This window comes from Hyperoodon ampullatus (assembly GCF_949752795.1).
Source record: "Hyperoodon ampullatus genome assembly, chromosome: 3".
In the NCBI taxonomy this organism is placed as follows: Eukaryota; Metazoa; Chordata; class Mammalia; order Artiodactyla; family Ziphiidae; genus Hyperoodon; species Hyperoodon ampullatus.
In genome coordinates, this window is record NC_136916.1 from 148,643,083 (window position 1) to 148,658,317 (window position 15,235).

Genomic DNA, 15,235 nt, shown 5'->3' on the forward strand with positions numbered 1-15,235 from the left:
AACACCTATTTGGGTATCAACTCCATAGTATGCAAATCACATCTTCCACATACAATGATTTAAGAGGAATCTCTCCAGAGAGAAAGCTCATGATCCATTTCACCCTCACTTGCCCAACTCCAAGCCTTATAATGGAGAGGTATCACAGCATGGGTGTTAAAAGCAAGGACTCTGGAACAAAGTGGCTGATTTGTGGCCTTGAGCAAGTTAAAATGGGCATCACATGTTATATGGAGTTAATAGCACCAATATCGCAGGACTGTATTACATAAGGCAATTATTACCTTATTATGCAAGATTATGTAAGAATTCATATAAATTACTCATAACAGAGCATGGCAAATAGCACATACTCTACAAATGTTAGCTATTACGAGAATTGGTTTGACTTTTTCTAGTAACTACTTCCTGACAAAATCCAACTTTCATTTTTCTTATTGGCTGGTACCCTTATAATTTCATCAATCAAAAGAAATAACCACGGAACTATATTCAATATACTGTGATAAACCATAATGGAAAAGAATATGAAAAAGAATACATATATATATATCTATATATATATATATAATATATAACTGAGTCACTTTGCTGTATAGCAGTAATTAACACAACATTGTAATTCAACTATACTTCAATAAAAAAATAAATTTAAAAAAAGAAAAAGAAGGGCTTCCCTGGGGCGCAGTGGTTGAGAGTCCGCCTGCCGATGCAGGGGACACGGGTTTGTGCCCCGGTCCAGGAAGATTCCACATGCCGCAGAGCGGCTGGGCCCGTGAGCCATGGCCGCTGAGCCTGCGCTCCGCAACGGGAGAGGCCACAGCAGTGAGAGGCCCGCGTACCGCAAAAAAAAAAAAAAAAAAAAAAAAAAAAAAGAAGAAATAACCAGGAGTCAGTGATTCATCAATCTCAAAAAAGGCCAGGAACTCTGGGGTTCTTCAAGTTGGAACAGAACTAGTAATTGGAACAGTCTCTTTTAATCATTCTGCTCAATGGTCAGTACAGATCCACCCCTCTCCCCCCCGGGTCCCTAAAGAATTGTCATAAGCTCACTGCATCCCCCTGCAGAATGCTCCTTGACTTGCCAAACAGTACAAGGATTGCTATGTTGCATCAAAAGAGTTATATCTCCAAATCAGCTCCAGAAATGATTTTTAAGTCCTTTGTTTAGGGAAACGATGATATTGGAAAGAAAATGGTTTTGGAATCAGAAGACCCCAGTTCAAGATTCTGCCTCCTCACTTACTAGCTGTGTGACTTTAGACAGACACTGACCCTCAGCTCTGAGATGAAAAAGTTAATAACACCTGCCCTACATGCTGGCAGCAGGGGCCATAAGACTCCTGGATAGAATGGGTGAAGAGGTCTCATCAGACCTTTCAAGTGAAAGAACTGGGAAGCCATAAAGATCATTTTAGATTCTACTATTATTATACTGCTTCCTAAATTTCCACAGGGGGGAGTGAGAAGGGAAAGAAGAAATTAACCAAGGCTATCCATGGACACCCCTCATGCCCCTAGCCACTGGCCCCACAGGATAAACAACATAACTACTTTGATTAGCTTCCTCTGTGTGACGCTGACTGCTAGCCAGACACTACGGGCATAGAGAGGGCCATTGAAGGAAGGTCTCCAAAACAAAAAGGCAGATCTCTAATGGGCTATGGGTCTCTGAACGCCTCAGTTGGTTCAGCCTTTAAGGCCTTTTCATAAAAACATGGAGAATGCCAAACAATTTCAGACTCATGGTATTTTTAGCCCATATGCTGTTTCTGATTCTGATCCCCAAAGACACTGGCAGCATGTTCTGATAATTGCTCTCAGTATTGAAGTATCCCTACACCCAGTTAAACCCCTTCTACAAGTCCACTGCAGAACAAAGAAAGCTTTCTAGAACGCTCTCGTATTCCCAGCCGGCGGGGTGAGACACCCTGCTGGTACTTGCCCAGTGGTGCTCCTCCTCCAGTTTGGACAATGAAGTAGATACTCTGCAAGGAGAGCTTTGGATTCATGACTCCCCCCACTTATTCCTGCCACATCCCAAAAAGAAAGAAAAATTCTCGATCGTTTCAGGTCACACCGGAGGCCTGGAGAACTCTCCATGTAAAGCCAGGAAGGAAAAAGCTGCTCTGTTGCCACAAACCAAGCAGGAACATGGTCGTTGTCAGAATCGGTCCAGAGGCCCCAGTGGAGAAGATCCACTAATTCAATGCATGCCTTTTGCTTCTCTTTCTTACCTTTTCTTTGGCCCTGAGTTGGTCAAACATCTCCTGAATCTCATGTTTCCAGTCATCCTGCAGGCAGTGGAAGGAGTCCTTGGGCATTTCAAAGAAACCAGACTCCTCTATGGTAGTTAGCTGGTCCAGGATATTCGTGAAAGATGGTCGTGAATGCGGGTCAGGATTCCAGCAATCTGCATGGGGCACATGAGTCAGCAGGAAGCATTAGCGGACAGAGGCAAATGTAAGATTTAGGATATTACGTGACGTCATTTGACAGAAAACCACCTCTCATTTCTCCTTCCAGAAATAGAGACTGGGACTTAGGGAACCCCAAACAGGGCTCAGGAAGTAAAGCAATCTGCCCAGCATCACAATCATCAGCAGTGAAGCTGGAAACACAATGCAGCAGCTCTGCACCCATTCCATTCTGACTATTGATTTCACATAAGTAAGGCAAGTCCAAAGCGTTTTCTTGCATGAACTACAGCTATCAGTTTATCAAGTTACTACACGATTCCAGTCCTGACAATGGGTAACTACACCTTGGGCCCCAATTTCCCATAAATAAATGAGCTACCCTTCCCCAACTCAACGTGCTGATGAGAAGGCAAGGATGAAAACCACAGGAGTCAGGAAGAGTGAATTCTATCTACTCTCAGCTGAGCCGCTAACCAATGGAGTGACCACCTATCCATTTAACCTCTCTCAGCTTAGGATTTCTCACTGACAAAATCACAGGGCTTGCCTAGATGAATTTTAGAATTCCTTTCTTCATAGATCTTCATTTCTACATGTAAGACACTCAGAGGTCTTGAGATAAAAGCTGCTATACCTTCTTACTTTGGATTAAATAATAATATTCTGAAGCACTGGATAGCAGCCTTCAGTTTCTAAGCTACGTTCTACAGTCACTAGATGGACAGAAGGGACATCGGTGACACCAGTGTAGCAGGGTGCTGACATCATCTTGAAGTAGCTCTTCCAACCATCCTCAGGATTCCTCCTCGACTGACTCATACTTCACCTCCTCTTTCAGTTACTGATCCTGCAGAACTGGCCACAATCTATCGAGTGCCGATAGAAAAATAAACGGTCTCCAGTTTTGTTCCAGCCAGGGGTCACTCACCTTCCATGAGTTTGGCAAAAGGTTCTGGGCATGTAGAAGGAATGGGAAGGGCAAGCTTGTTCATGGCCACTCCATAAGCGACTGCTAAGCCATCGATTCCTCGGAAGGGCACCTCACCGGTCAGGAGCTCCCAAAGCAGCACCCCATAGCTAAGGAGAGGAAGAAGACAGAAGCCGCACCATGAACCATAGGTGCAACTTCATGCAAATATCTCGTGAGGCTTTGACGAGCATCCCACATCCTCTCTGAAATGTAGGGAGACTAACAAAACAGAAGTACTGCTATAATATAAAAGGGAGACCATAAAGCCTACTGGCTATAAGCGAAAACTCTGGAGTCAAGCACACTTGGTCTTGTTCCTCAAATTCCTCATGTGTGAAGTGCAAATAACACAAGCAGTCTGACAAGGCTGTCATGAAATGAAATGCACTGCTCTAGTGTTTTAATCAGTGCTCAAGGGCCACATCTATTTTGTGGTTGCTATTGTGAATGTAATAAACTAGGAGAAGAGGCAGGCTTCTGGGAATACATTTTTTCCTGCTTTAAGAAAACTTCAGCTTAAGTCACAGATACATTATTTTTTATTCTTTTTTATTTTATTGAAGTATAGTTGACTTAACAATGCTGTGTTTAATTTCTGCTGTATAGCAAAATGATTCACTTATACATATATATATTCTTTTTCATATTCTTTTCCATTATGGTTTATCACAGGATATTGAATATAGTTCCCTGTGCTATACAGTAGGACCTTGTTGTTTATCCATCCTATATACAATAGTTTGCATCTGCTAATCCCAAACTCCCAGTCCTTCCCTGCCTCACCCCCTCCCCCTTGGCAACCACAAGTCTGTTCTCTATGTCTATGAGTCTGTTTTTGTTTCGTTGATATGTTCATTTGTGTTGTATTTTAGTTTCCACATATAAGTGATATCATATGGTATTTGTCTTTCTGACTTACTTCACTTAGTATGATAATCTCTAGGTCCATCCATGTTGCTGCAAATGGCATTATTTCATTCTTTTTAATGGCTGAGTAACATTCCATTGTGTATATATACCCCATCTTCTTAAACCAATCGTCTGTTGATGGACACATGGGTTGTTTCCATGTCTTGGCTATTGTAAACAGTGCTGCTATGAACATAGGGGTGCATGTATCTTTTCGAATTATAATTTTGTATGGAAATATGCCCAGAAGTGGGATCGCTGGATCATATAGCAACAGATACATTTTTTTTAGCTTTATAAAAGCAGAGAGATGACCATCCGAAACAAACATATTTTGCTCCTGTGAAAGATTTCTTTCAGTGCCCACTAGGTTGAATAGATTCCTGCCCCCGTCAGCGTGAGTGCATCCTTAACGGTGACCTCTGTCTAATTCAAAGGGGAAAGTTTCACAAGGGTGGACTGCATCGGTAGAGCAGAGCAGCGCATCAGCTGTGTGGGCTTCGAGCTCTTTCCCTACCTTTCAAGTCCACATGAAGAATTTCTTTTCACATGTTCTGTGAGTTAGGGAATGGGGAGCACAAAGCTTATGGAATAATTTTTCTATGAATTCACAATCAGAACCAGGCAAACTCATGTAGTGTTTAATCCTTCCAGGAATAAGTCAGGACCAGAAACCATAAGGCCATGAACAGTTGGAAGAGGGCCTCTCCTTATATTTTCAACACAAAGCTCAATTTTTTGGTAATACTCATCAGTAGTTTACAACCAACAAGAAGACATATTTATTTTTAAAAAATAATAATAAACCCAGCAACTATTCGATCATGGTACCTTGTATGTGCAGCATGCTAAGACATTTACAAACATGATCTTGAAATCCCTACAACAAACCTGCAAGGTAAGTATTATCATCATTTTGCAGATGAGGAAAGCAAGTTTGAGATAGGGTTAGCAGCATATATTAAGGGCATATGTGGAGTAAGTCACGGTGGACCTGGACCAATTCTCAATTCTTTCTCCCTAGAATGCCCTTCCACCAGTTCTCTGCTTGGTAAACTCTACTAATCATCTTTCAAGATGATTCAAATGTACCACCATTTATTCATTCATTTTAAACATCTACTAAATATTTACTATGCATCAAACTCAATGCCAAGAACTGGGATACAGGATAAAAAAACACAGATCTTATCCACTAAGAGACTAGCAAGAGGAATAGAAAAAGCATCAATTAGAATATGGAAAGAGGAGTCACAACAGAGATACTATGACAGCACAAAGGAGGGTCACCTACACCAGACCAGGACGGAGGCAGGAGGCAGCTGAACCCTGAGTGAAACTTTGCTAATTGAGGGAGGAGCCAGGGCTCCAGAGACAGGGATCAGAGAGCACAACAGCATGGGCTTGCCCTCAAAGGATCCCACGGCCTGGCCTGGCATGGCTCCAAAGGAGAGCAATGGGCCCACCAATGTGCCCGGGCATCCCGGGGGTCTCTACAGAGGGACCCTCAGAGTGGACTGGCCAGTGTCCTTGGACAATGGCTTTCCCCGAGCAGCGCAAATACTATCATTTTCTTTATGTATTTTGGCAGGAAAAAAAAAAAGCCTAGTAGACTGGTAGTTGCAGGTCTTGTCTTGTCCTGACAAGAAGGTGGATCTTAGTCTGAGGCTGATGGGAACAACTGGACACTTTAGGAAGCCTCCTGACACCCCAGCATGTTACTCAGCCCTTGTTTGCGCTGTCAGGTATTCTAGTTGTTTGTTTACCAGCCTGTGGGCTCCTAAAGGACAGGGAGAGTAGTTCCTAATCTTTGCATTCTCAGGGTCTTGCCCAGGCTCTTGGATGCCTAGGCCCTCACATAATGAATGAATTGGTGGGTGGGTGTAAGAGTGAGTGTGTAGTCAGATGGTCCTTCAGGCTGCATTGGGTGCCCCGAGTAAGCCCCAAATATCATCAAGAACTGCACTAGGACACGTCCTGCCAAACCTTTCATGTGACTTATCCAGACAGCAGTCATGCTGGGCAGTGTCCACCAAGTGACCTCTATGAGCTCTCAGCGCTGCCAACTAGATTCCCGCTTAGAGAGACTCCCATCTTCAGTTGCCTGCTCTCGGCATTACTGCCCACTTCCACCCTGAGGAACAAAAACTCAAGGTTCCCGAAACCCCTTTCTTCCATCCAGGCAAAGACAATCGATGTCTCAAGCCTAACTACCTGGAAAGACAGGGTGTTTTCGAAGATCCAAACACGTGTCCTGTTTGTGTCCTGGCGTTTCCTCTGTGGTGGTGTTTACACTGAGCTCTACTCTGTGGAGATGTCTCAGGCCACCTGGAAGGGAAAGGAGCCAGGGACCCTCCCCTCCCAGCTTCCACAAGGGCAGCTCTGCTCTCACCTGGCTTGGGCCTTTGTTCATGGGCATTCCATTCCATTTGAAGCGCTCTACAACTAGGAAAAGTGGGAGAAGTGCTGCTCAAGAAAGACTTAGACAGACTTGAGTCGAATGCCTGCTTTACCACTTACAGCCGTGGGACCTTAAGAAAACAAGTTCACCTCTCCAAACCTGTTTCCTCATCTGTGTAACAGAGACAGCAATCCCCACCTCATAGAAGAGCTGCAAGGAAAGAATAACAATAACTACCCAGCATCCTGAAACCGCCATCTATGGCTCGTAAACACTGTGTGCTTCCCTCCCGGAAAGGCCTGAAATGAGAAAGTGGCTGGGGAGAGCCGTGCCGAGGGGTGCCAGCATTCAGGGAAGAAGGCTTTCTGGGGATGACTAAACCAGTCAAAGTGTTCCTCTGCCAGTGTTCCTCTGTATTTTTATAACAGAAGGTGGGTGATGTAAATGAAGGCTTGGTGCTCCTCTGGCAGGAACAGAGTCCAAAAAGGGGACTGGAGAAACACACATTGGATGGATCTGAGCCTCAGGGAGAGGTGGACAGTAGAAGTCCACATGATTTACCTGTTTAGCCTACTTTCTTGCCCTCCCAGGGTTAAGAGAAGGTCAAGAGGTCTGTTCAAGACTGTTTACAAGCAGCCTCCAAGTATCAGCTCAGCTAGAACTCTGCCTCGGAGTCCCGTCCACCCAGAGAAGTGCCAGATCCCACAGTGCTGCCGATGATTTCCCAAGAGTCATAGCCTAAACCCAAACCCTCAGAAACGCACCCTGTGTCAATAATTAACCACCTCCAGAGATGCAGTAATCTTTTCCACTGTTTGATAATATCGGATGTGGGAGAGGGATGTTTTATTTTTTTTCAAAATGAAGAAAAGCCCTAGAGTGAATAGCAACCCTTCCCAACCGAAGGTGCAGCAATTCTGTACCTGTGCTGGGCCAGGGCTGTTTTTCTTATTAACCTGCATGGACTTTAAGCCTGTCAACTCAGGGACCCACCCTCCAAAAGGAGAGGGTGTCCCTTGAATGGGCTCCTGCACTTGGTCATCAGCTGTGAGCCCACATCACAGGAACCAAGCTGACTGTTGAATAATCTTTGGCAAAGACAACTGAACTACCATATGTTAAAGTACTTTGTAAACCGTTAGGTAACACACAGTTTACTATCCTTGCTGTTAACCAGACCCTCATTCAAAATGACAACATATTTACTAACTTATGTATAAATGTATGTGTTAATATATTTATTGACATAATAAATACTTATTAACATGGCAATATGTTCATGCTCTGTTACATTCAAAAAGCAGCTTACAAAACAGAATGATCCCATTTTAAGGGATGGGTGGGTGATCACAGGAACAGGAATAAACACACCAAAATGTCAACATAGATTATCTTTAGAAGTGCGTTGTGGGTGATTTTTTCTTTTCTTTCCTTTTCTTTTTCTTTTTTTTGTTTATCCATATTTTCTAATTCTTTTCTATAGTGAACATGTTTTCCTTCCGTAATTTAAAAAACGTAAAATGATTAATTAACAAAATGCCTCCACCTCATCCTACACACGACAGGCAGAGAGTCACCGTGGGATGATGACCTCTGGCTATCACCAGTGCCCTCCCTGCACAATACAACCAAAGGGAAAAACTGCTCTTCTTGAGGGGGGTCTGGGCCATTCTTATCCTACGCTCCACCACAGCACAGAGGAGGCCTAGAGAACTATACTCGAAGAACAGTGAGACAAACTCAGCTGGTCCTGGGCATCCACCAACTGCAGAGGCCCAAGGCCCTGCATGAGCTCCAGGAGGGGAGTGGGAGGGAAGGGGGTTGGATTCAGGCTCAGCCCCGTACCTGACACTGGAGCCATACCCTTACCTTACACACTCAAGGCCCGTAAGGTAGAAACAAGATAGAAGTAAAATGATACATGGAAGACACCAAGCTTGTTTCGCAGAATACCAGGGAAACCACAGATATGCAAACAACCTGCTGACAGCCCCTTCAGGCACACTAAGGGACTAGGACAACCAATAGTGAACTTTGATAGTGAACTTTAGACGTCACAGGCTGAAAATCCCCCCCATGTAACATAGGAAACCCCCGTGAATTTGCACATGCAACCCATGAAGAGGCATGAAGAACAGTCGAGCCTGGGCAGAGAACTCCAGAAACGTACAAATTACTTTCCACTGACCATTTCCCAGCGCCCCCACCCCGCCTCTTATTCCCTACTTCCATGATAAACATCCCAGTCAACAGCTGATCAACTGGGGAGACATATCTGGGCATTGCCTCCTGCCTCCTTGCTTGGCCACCCTGCAATAAATCCTTTTTCTCTCTGCAAAAGACCGTTGCCTTAGTGTTTGGTCTTTCCATCGTACAGCGGGAAGCAAGTCCACTTGCTTGGTCATAACAGAGTAAGTATGTATTCAACAAACATTTCTTGGGGGAATAAATGCATTACAAGTCAGTCTGGGAACCAGCTCCCGAGTTCCTAGACATGCTTTGGCCCTCTTGGGACAGGCTGCTGGGTCCCAGGCATGGTGGGCCAATCACCCTGGAAGAGGGTGCCCAAAGCGCAGGAGTAAGAGAATATAGATGGTGATGTGGCTAAAAGCACAGAGTTTCAAGAGACACATATCTAGTTCAAATCACAGCTTTACCTCTACCACCTGGGTGAACCTAGGCAACTGATTTCAATCATCTAAGCCTTGCTTACCTCATCTGTAAAACGGAAATAATAATAGCTACTTTTGGAGTCATCTCCAAATTAAAGACAAGCTTCTTGCCATGGATAAGCTCTCTTTCTCCTTTTCTGTGGGATATAATTATTCTGAAGTCACTTTCACTCAGATGTAACCATTCAGAAAAGAATAACACGCCGAGGGATGCTGAAAGGACCTGAGTTCCTGAATGATCTCAAGGTGCAAAGCTGCCCCACCAGCGTAGACAGGCTGGACTACTCTTGAAAAAGAAGTACATTTCAACCATCAGTAGGTCTCTTTGCAATAGCAGCTTAGCTTAATTAATACATTAACTAATCTCATTAGCCTACAGTCAAGCAATGAAAGTGTAGGTTGAAGCATATGAAATTGCTGCTTTTGTGGGTGAAAAACAGTTGAATATCAGGATACAGCTCAACCTAATGAGATCTAGTCAGATATTTTAAGGAAAGGAAAACTCTTTTCTTCACAATAGGTACTTCACCCATAATTAATGTGTAATGAAATAAGATTCAATATACAGAAGCTATCATTGAAAGAAATTAAAGAAGGTCTAAATAAGTAGGAAGATATCCCATGTTCATGGATTGAAAGACAATATTATTTAGATGGCAATACTCTCCAAAGTGATCTACAGACTTAACATAATCCCTATCAAAATTCTAGCTGCCTACTTTTCAGAAACTGAAAAAATGACCCTAAAATTCATATGGAAATTGAAGAGATTCGGAATAGCCAAAATAATCTTGAAAAAGAAGAAAGTTGGAAGACTCACACTTCCTAATTTCAAAACTTAGTACAAAGCTACAGTTCTTAAAACAGGTGGCACTGGCATAACGGGAGACACATAGATCAATGGAGTAGAATTGAGAGTCCAAAAATAAACTCTTTCATTTGTGGTGAACTTCTTCTTGACAGGGATGCCAATACAATTCAATGAGGAAAGAAACAGTCTTTTAAACAAATGGTGCTAGGACACCTAGAGAGACACATGTAAAAGAATGAAGTTGGACTCTTACCTCACACCACATACAAAACTTAGGTCAAAATGGAACAAGACGGAACAATATGGACCCATATGTAAGAGGTAAAATTACAAACTCTTAGAAGAAAACATACGCATAAAACTTCATGATAAACCGAACATCGTCAAAATTAAAATGCTTGTGTTTCAAAGGATACCATCAAGAAAGTAAAAAGAAAACCCACAGAATGGGAGAAATTATTTGCAAATCATGTATCTGGTAAGGGACTTGTATCTGGAATATATAAAGAACCCTTTCAACATAAAAATGGAAGGACATATAACCCAATTTTAAAATTGGCAAAGGATTTGAACAGATATTTATTCATATAAGATATACAAATGGCCAATAAGCACATGGAAAGATGTTCGATGTCATTAGGGAAATACAAATCAAAACCACAGTGAGATACCACTTCACATCCACTAGGATGGTTATAATAAAAAATAACAAGTGTTGAGAGGATGTGGAGAAATTGGAACCCTCATGCGTTGCTAATGGTAATGGCAGTGGTAAAAAAAACTGTCTGGCAGTTCCTGAAAAAGTTAAATATAGAATTACCATATGAATCAGAAAATTTCACTCCTAGGTGTATATCCAAGAGAACTGAAAACATATGTTCACACAAAAGCATGTAAACAAATGTCCATAGCAGCATTATTTACATTAGACAAAAAGTGAAACAACCCAAATGTCCATCAACTAAAGAACAGACAAACAAATTGTGGTATACCCATATGATGGAATATGATTCAGCTATTAAAAGAATGAAGTTCTGAAAAACATATATGAGCCCTGAAAACATTATGCAAATGAAAAAAGCCAGTCACAGAAGATCACATACTGTATGATTCCATTTATATGAAATGTCCAGAAGAGGCAAATCCATAGTGACAGAAAGTAAATTAGTGGTTGCCAGGGTGTAGGGGTAGGGGTAGGGGGTATTAGGGAATGACTACTAATAGGTATTGAGGGTTTTTTTGAGTGATAAAAAATATTCTGGAAATAGTCAGTGGTTGTCATGGGTTGAATGGTGGCCCTGAAAAGATATGTCCATGTCCTAATACCCAGAATCCTTATTTGGAACAGAATATGCCCCAGAGTCTCTGGAGAGAGTATGGCCCTGCTGATACCGATGTCAGACTTCTGGCCTCTAGACTGTAAATTTGTTTTGCTTTAGGCCACCAGGTTTGTGGTAATTTGTTACAGCAGCCTTAGGAAACCAATAACAATGATGATCAGTGTAAAACATTGTAAATTTACTAAAAACCACTGGCTTATACATTTTAAAAAGTGCACTTTACAGTATGTGAGTAATATCTCAATAAAGCTGTTATTTAAAATAAACACACACACAAGCTCACTTTACAACACACTGAGAAGCAACAACTTCATAGATGAAATAAGATGATAATCTACAGTCCTTTCTTTTGCATACCAAGGTGATGCTACTGTCTCACAGTCATGAGGATGCTTACTCTGTATATGCTCCTCCTCCCATCAGTGGGAAAAAGATTTTTAGATCCATGTCCTTGTGACCTCTTGGGCTGACATTAACTAAGGGGAGCGGTTGGTCTAATCTTTGACTCTGCAGTTCTGGGTGCACGCTTGAGCCCTATCTTTTCCCATTTCTATATCAATGCTCAACAGGCAAGACAGCCTTGACTAAAAGCTTAACTGGATAACTGGAAAGGATAATTTCCAGCCCACCCAGAAAAAAGAGACAGCACGAACACTACTCATCAGCTGAAGGGCTTATAGTGAGAACAAGTGCAACAGTAACAGCCACTGTTGCTAAGGAAGCCAGGGTGGCTGTGGGGAAGGTCTCCAGGAGTGTCTGGGTACCCTCACCACCCTGGAGGTCAGTACACACTGCCCCTAGAATCTCCTGGTCCTTCCTAGGGAGCAATCACCAACACAAAGGGGCCTACATGGAGGTGGTACTTGCCCCATAGCACTGGGGGGCATTTCTGGCAGATGAAGGTGTTAGAAACTGTCCTTTGGCAACGTGGGATTTAGTGTAGATTGCTCTGAAGGGGTCACCTAGACCTACCTGGGGTGCCTGGGATTCTATGCAACCTCAATTCTCCAAGTCCTGAAGCATCTGTGCAGCCAAAATAGATCTGGGGAGCGCTGACCCTGCACCTCTGGACCTTACCTCCACACGTCACTGCCTTTGGAAAACATGGAGGCACGAATGACTTCAGGTGCCATCCAGGCATATGTCCCTGCTGCGCTCATCTTGGTGGTTCGGTGCCATTCCCGAGCCAGGCCAAAATCGGTGATCTTCAGAACCTTTTTGCTCAGGTCTCCGTTCTCCACCTTCTGGAGGATCAGTACTGGGCAAGGAAAGGAATACAGAAGAAACCAGAGTCTGCGTTAATCACAGGGAAACCACACAATACAGAGCCCTCCTGCCCTCCTCTTGTCCTCTCCTGCAGGCTCCATCATGTGGCTACCATGGGTGGATGGTGGGAGCCACCATCTTTAAACACCTAGGCTGCATCTATTTGGGTGCCAAGTATTTTACAGGCATTATCTTCAACCCTCACAACAACCTTATGAGGTACATACTATTGCCATCGCTGCTCTACATACAGATGAGGAAACTGAGATACAGCACCACTAAATAAATTTTCCAAGGCCACTCAACTAATAAGCCAGGACTGAAACCCTGGCAGCCTGGCTGGAGAGCCTTCCCTGTTGCCATGACACCATACGGCCCACTCACACCCTACGAAAGAAGAGCTGTGGGGTCACAGCCTACCCTTCTGAGGAGCGGCTACCCGGCCTTCCTGACTTCCAGGCCACCGCTGGGCTTTAAGCACTCTCACAGCACCAGGAGTGGAGGTGCACGCTGGGCTTTTAAGGTTTCCGACAGTGTCTCAACAGTTTCCATAAACCTCTCCACATTACTTTATTTAAAGTCTTAAGAAAGCATGTCTTAGTTTCAGGTGTACAACACTGTTAACCAACTATACTCCAATATAAAATAAAAATTAAAGAAAAAACAGCATGTCATTTGGGCAGAGATTTTCCCTTAATCCAGGAACTCACCAGCACCCACTGGGAAGTGGCTGACAGGTTGGAGGTCAGAGGGCACACACGCTGATGCTCACCCACATGACGGCTCCAGCGAGAAGCATGCCCTTGTGGGAGCCAATCTCCCCCAAAAGAGCAAAAACGCCCACTGACTCAAGTGCTGTAAGCAAAGGCCAGGAACTCTGCCTGAGTCGGCAGCTAGCGAGCTCCTGGGACATGAGGAAGCCGAGCCTCCATTTCCACAGGTGGGACGGTTCCAAGGGCCCTGGGTCAGCACCACCTCTGTGGGCCAGATGCTGAGCCACCGGGAGTTCAGAGCTCTGTACACGGGATTTCAGGGAAGGAAGGAAGATTCTCTCTGCCTTTCAAGTCTAAATGGGGAGAGTGGGGTAAGGGGGCGGGATTTTAGGGCAAGAGCCGCAGGGAGTCCCTTAAGTCCCACGACCGTACTTTTCCCTTCCTGCCCCCACAAACCCCGCCCGGGCACACGTCCACTGAAGTGTTACATAATGAAAGGACGTGGGCCAAAGATCTCTACGTCCTACATGCTTCCCAGAAAATCAGCAGTAAAGAGGGATTACAAGCAGCTATAGGGCTGGAAGCATAAAAGAAGTCAGTGCCAGCCACTCCCTAGATCTAATGGACTAAGTCTCCCTTCTCCACACCCTCTCCCCTGCTCCCCTGACACACCCCGCCCACTCCAAGCTTCCAGCATCCTGATGGGTCCAAGCCTCTAAAAGCTTGGGCAGATGAAAACAAACAAACAAAAACAACTTCCTACATCTCATCTAATCACAAAAATCTTTCCAGATTCTTCTGTGCCTCTCTCCCCTTCTCTGCGGGTAGACAGATAACAGACTGACATGCATTCAGACTGCTGGGGAAGTGGCAACACAGAAACCCACCATGCCCTCTGCAGTGGCGGCAACCAGCTGCTGAGCATTTCCCTGAGTCGCCCTTAAACCGAGGATTCAGAGAGAGCCCCTCCCCTTACAGATCTAATGGGGTTCAGTGCTGTCACCCGAGGCCTCCAGGTGGCTGGGACAGGGTGAGGTAGGAGGAGGGTAGCAGTTTCACGATGCTGTATGGGTCCAGCTGAGCTTTCTCAGAGCCTCTGAGGGAAAGGGAAGGCAGAGAGGTTTAGACTCTGCGACAGGAAATTGGTTTTTACAAATGGGATGGCATGTTGAAGATGATTTTTAAAATACATCAGTCTGTCTGATGGCTTAAGAGGGATGGCCGAAAGATGAAGACGGGGCAAGAACCAGCCCAGGGGCAGTTTGTCTAAACTGGAATGCATTTAGACAGTGCATGTCCAGCCCAGTTCCACCTAATCTCCATAACTCCCTGATGCCTTACATCCAGCTGACCTCAAACATTTATCCCAACAGGATAAATGCTCCTGAAGGCATCTGAGTTAGAAAGCCCTGGCCTAGGGGTCCTGCCCCCAGCAAAGGAGAGCAGGCTATAATCCTGGCAGCTAGTAATTCTGGCAGATGGTTACAGCCAATGATTCTCAAGAACAGTGTCCTGAAAAACTGATATCTACCAAGTACTATTGCATAGTACTTGGTAGATATCTACTGCATTACTATTAACAATTAAAGCAACAAAGTTTGTGAAAGCTTTACTGTATTTTTTTTTTGGAGATTTAAAAAATTGAGATGAAATTCACATAACATGAAATCAACCATTTTAAAGTGAACAATTCAGTAGCATTTAGTACATTCACAACGTCGTACAACCATCCC

The 15,235-nt window shown here is 44.0% G+C and overlaps 1 protein-coding gene across 3 annotated transcripts in view; it reads right to left on the minus strand.

Annotated features, from left to right (window-relative positions):
* The window catches only part of MAP3K9 (mitogen-activated protein kinase kinase kinase 9), a gene marked incomplete at both ends in the record, with an annotated part of 73,557 nt that overhangs the window by 13,452 nt on the left and 44,870 nt on the right, over positions 1-15,235 (minus strand). For all 3 annotated transcript variants that reach the window (XM_079701237.1, XM_079701236.1, XM_079701235.1), the window contains 3 exons: positions 2,238-2,413; positions 3,349-3,497; positions 12,601-12,781. In XM_079701237.1, the coding sequence (XP_079557363.1) occupies positions 2,238-2,413; positions 3,349-3,497; positions 12,601-12,781 (506 nt within the window). The remainder of the gene's footprint in view (positions 1-2,237; positions 2,414-3,348; positions 3,498-12,600; positions 12,782-15,235) is intronic.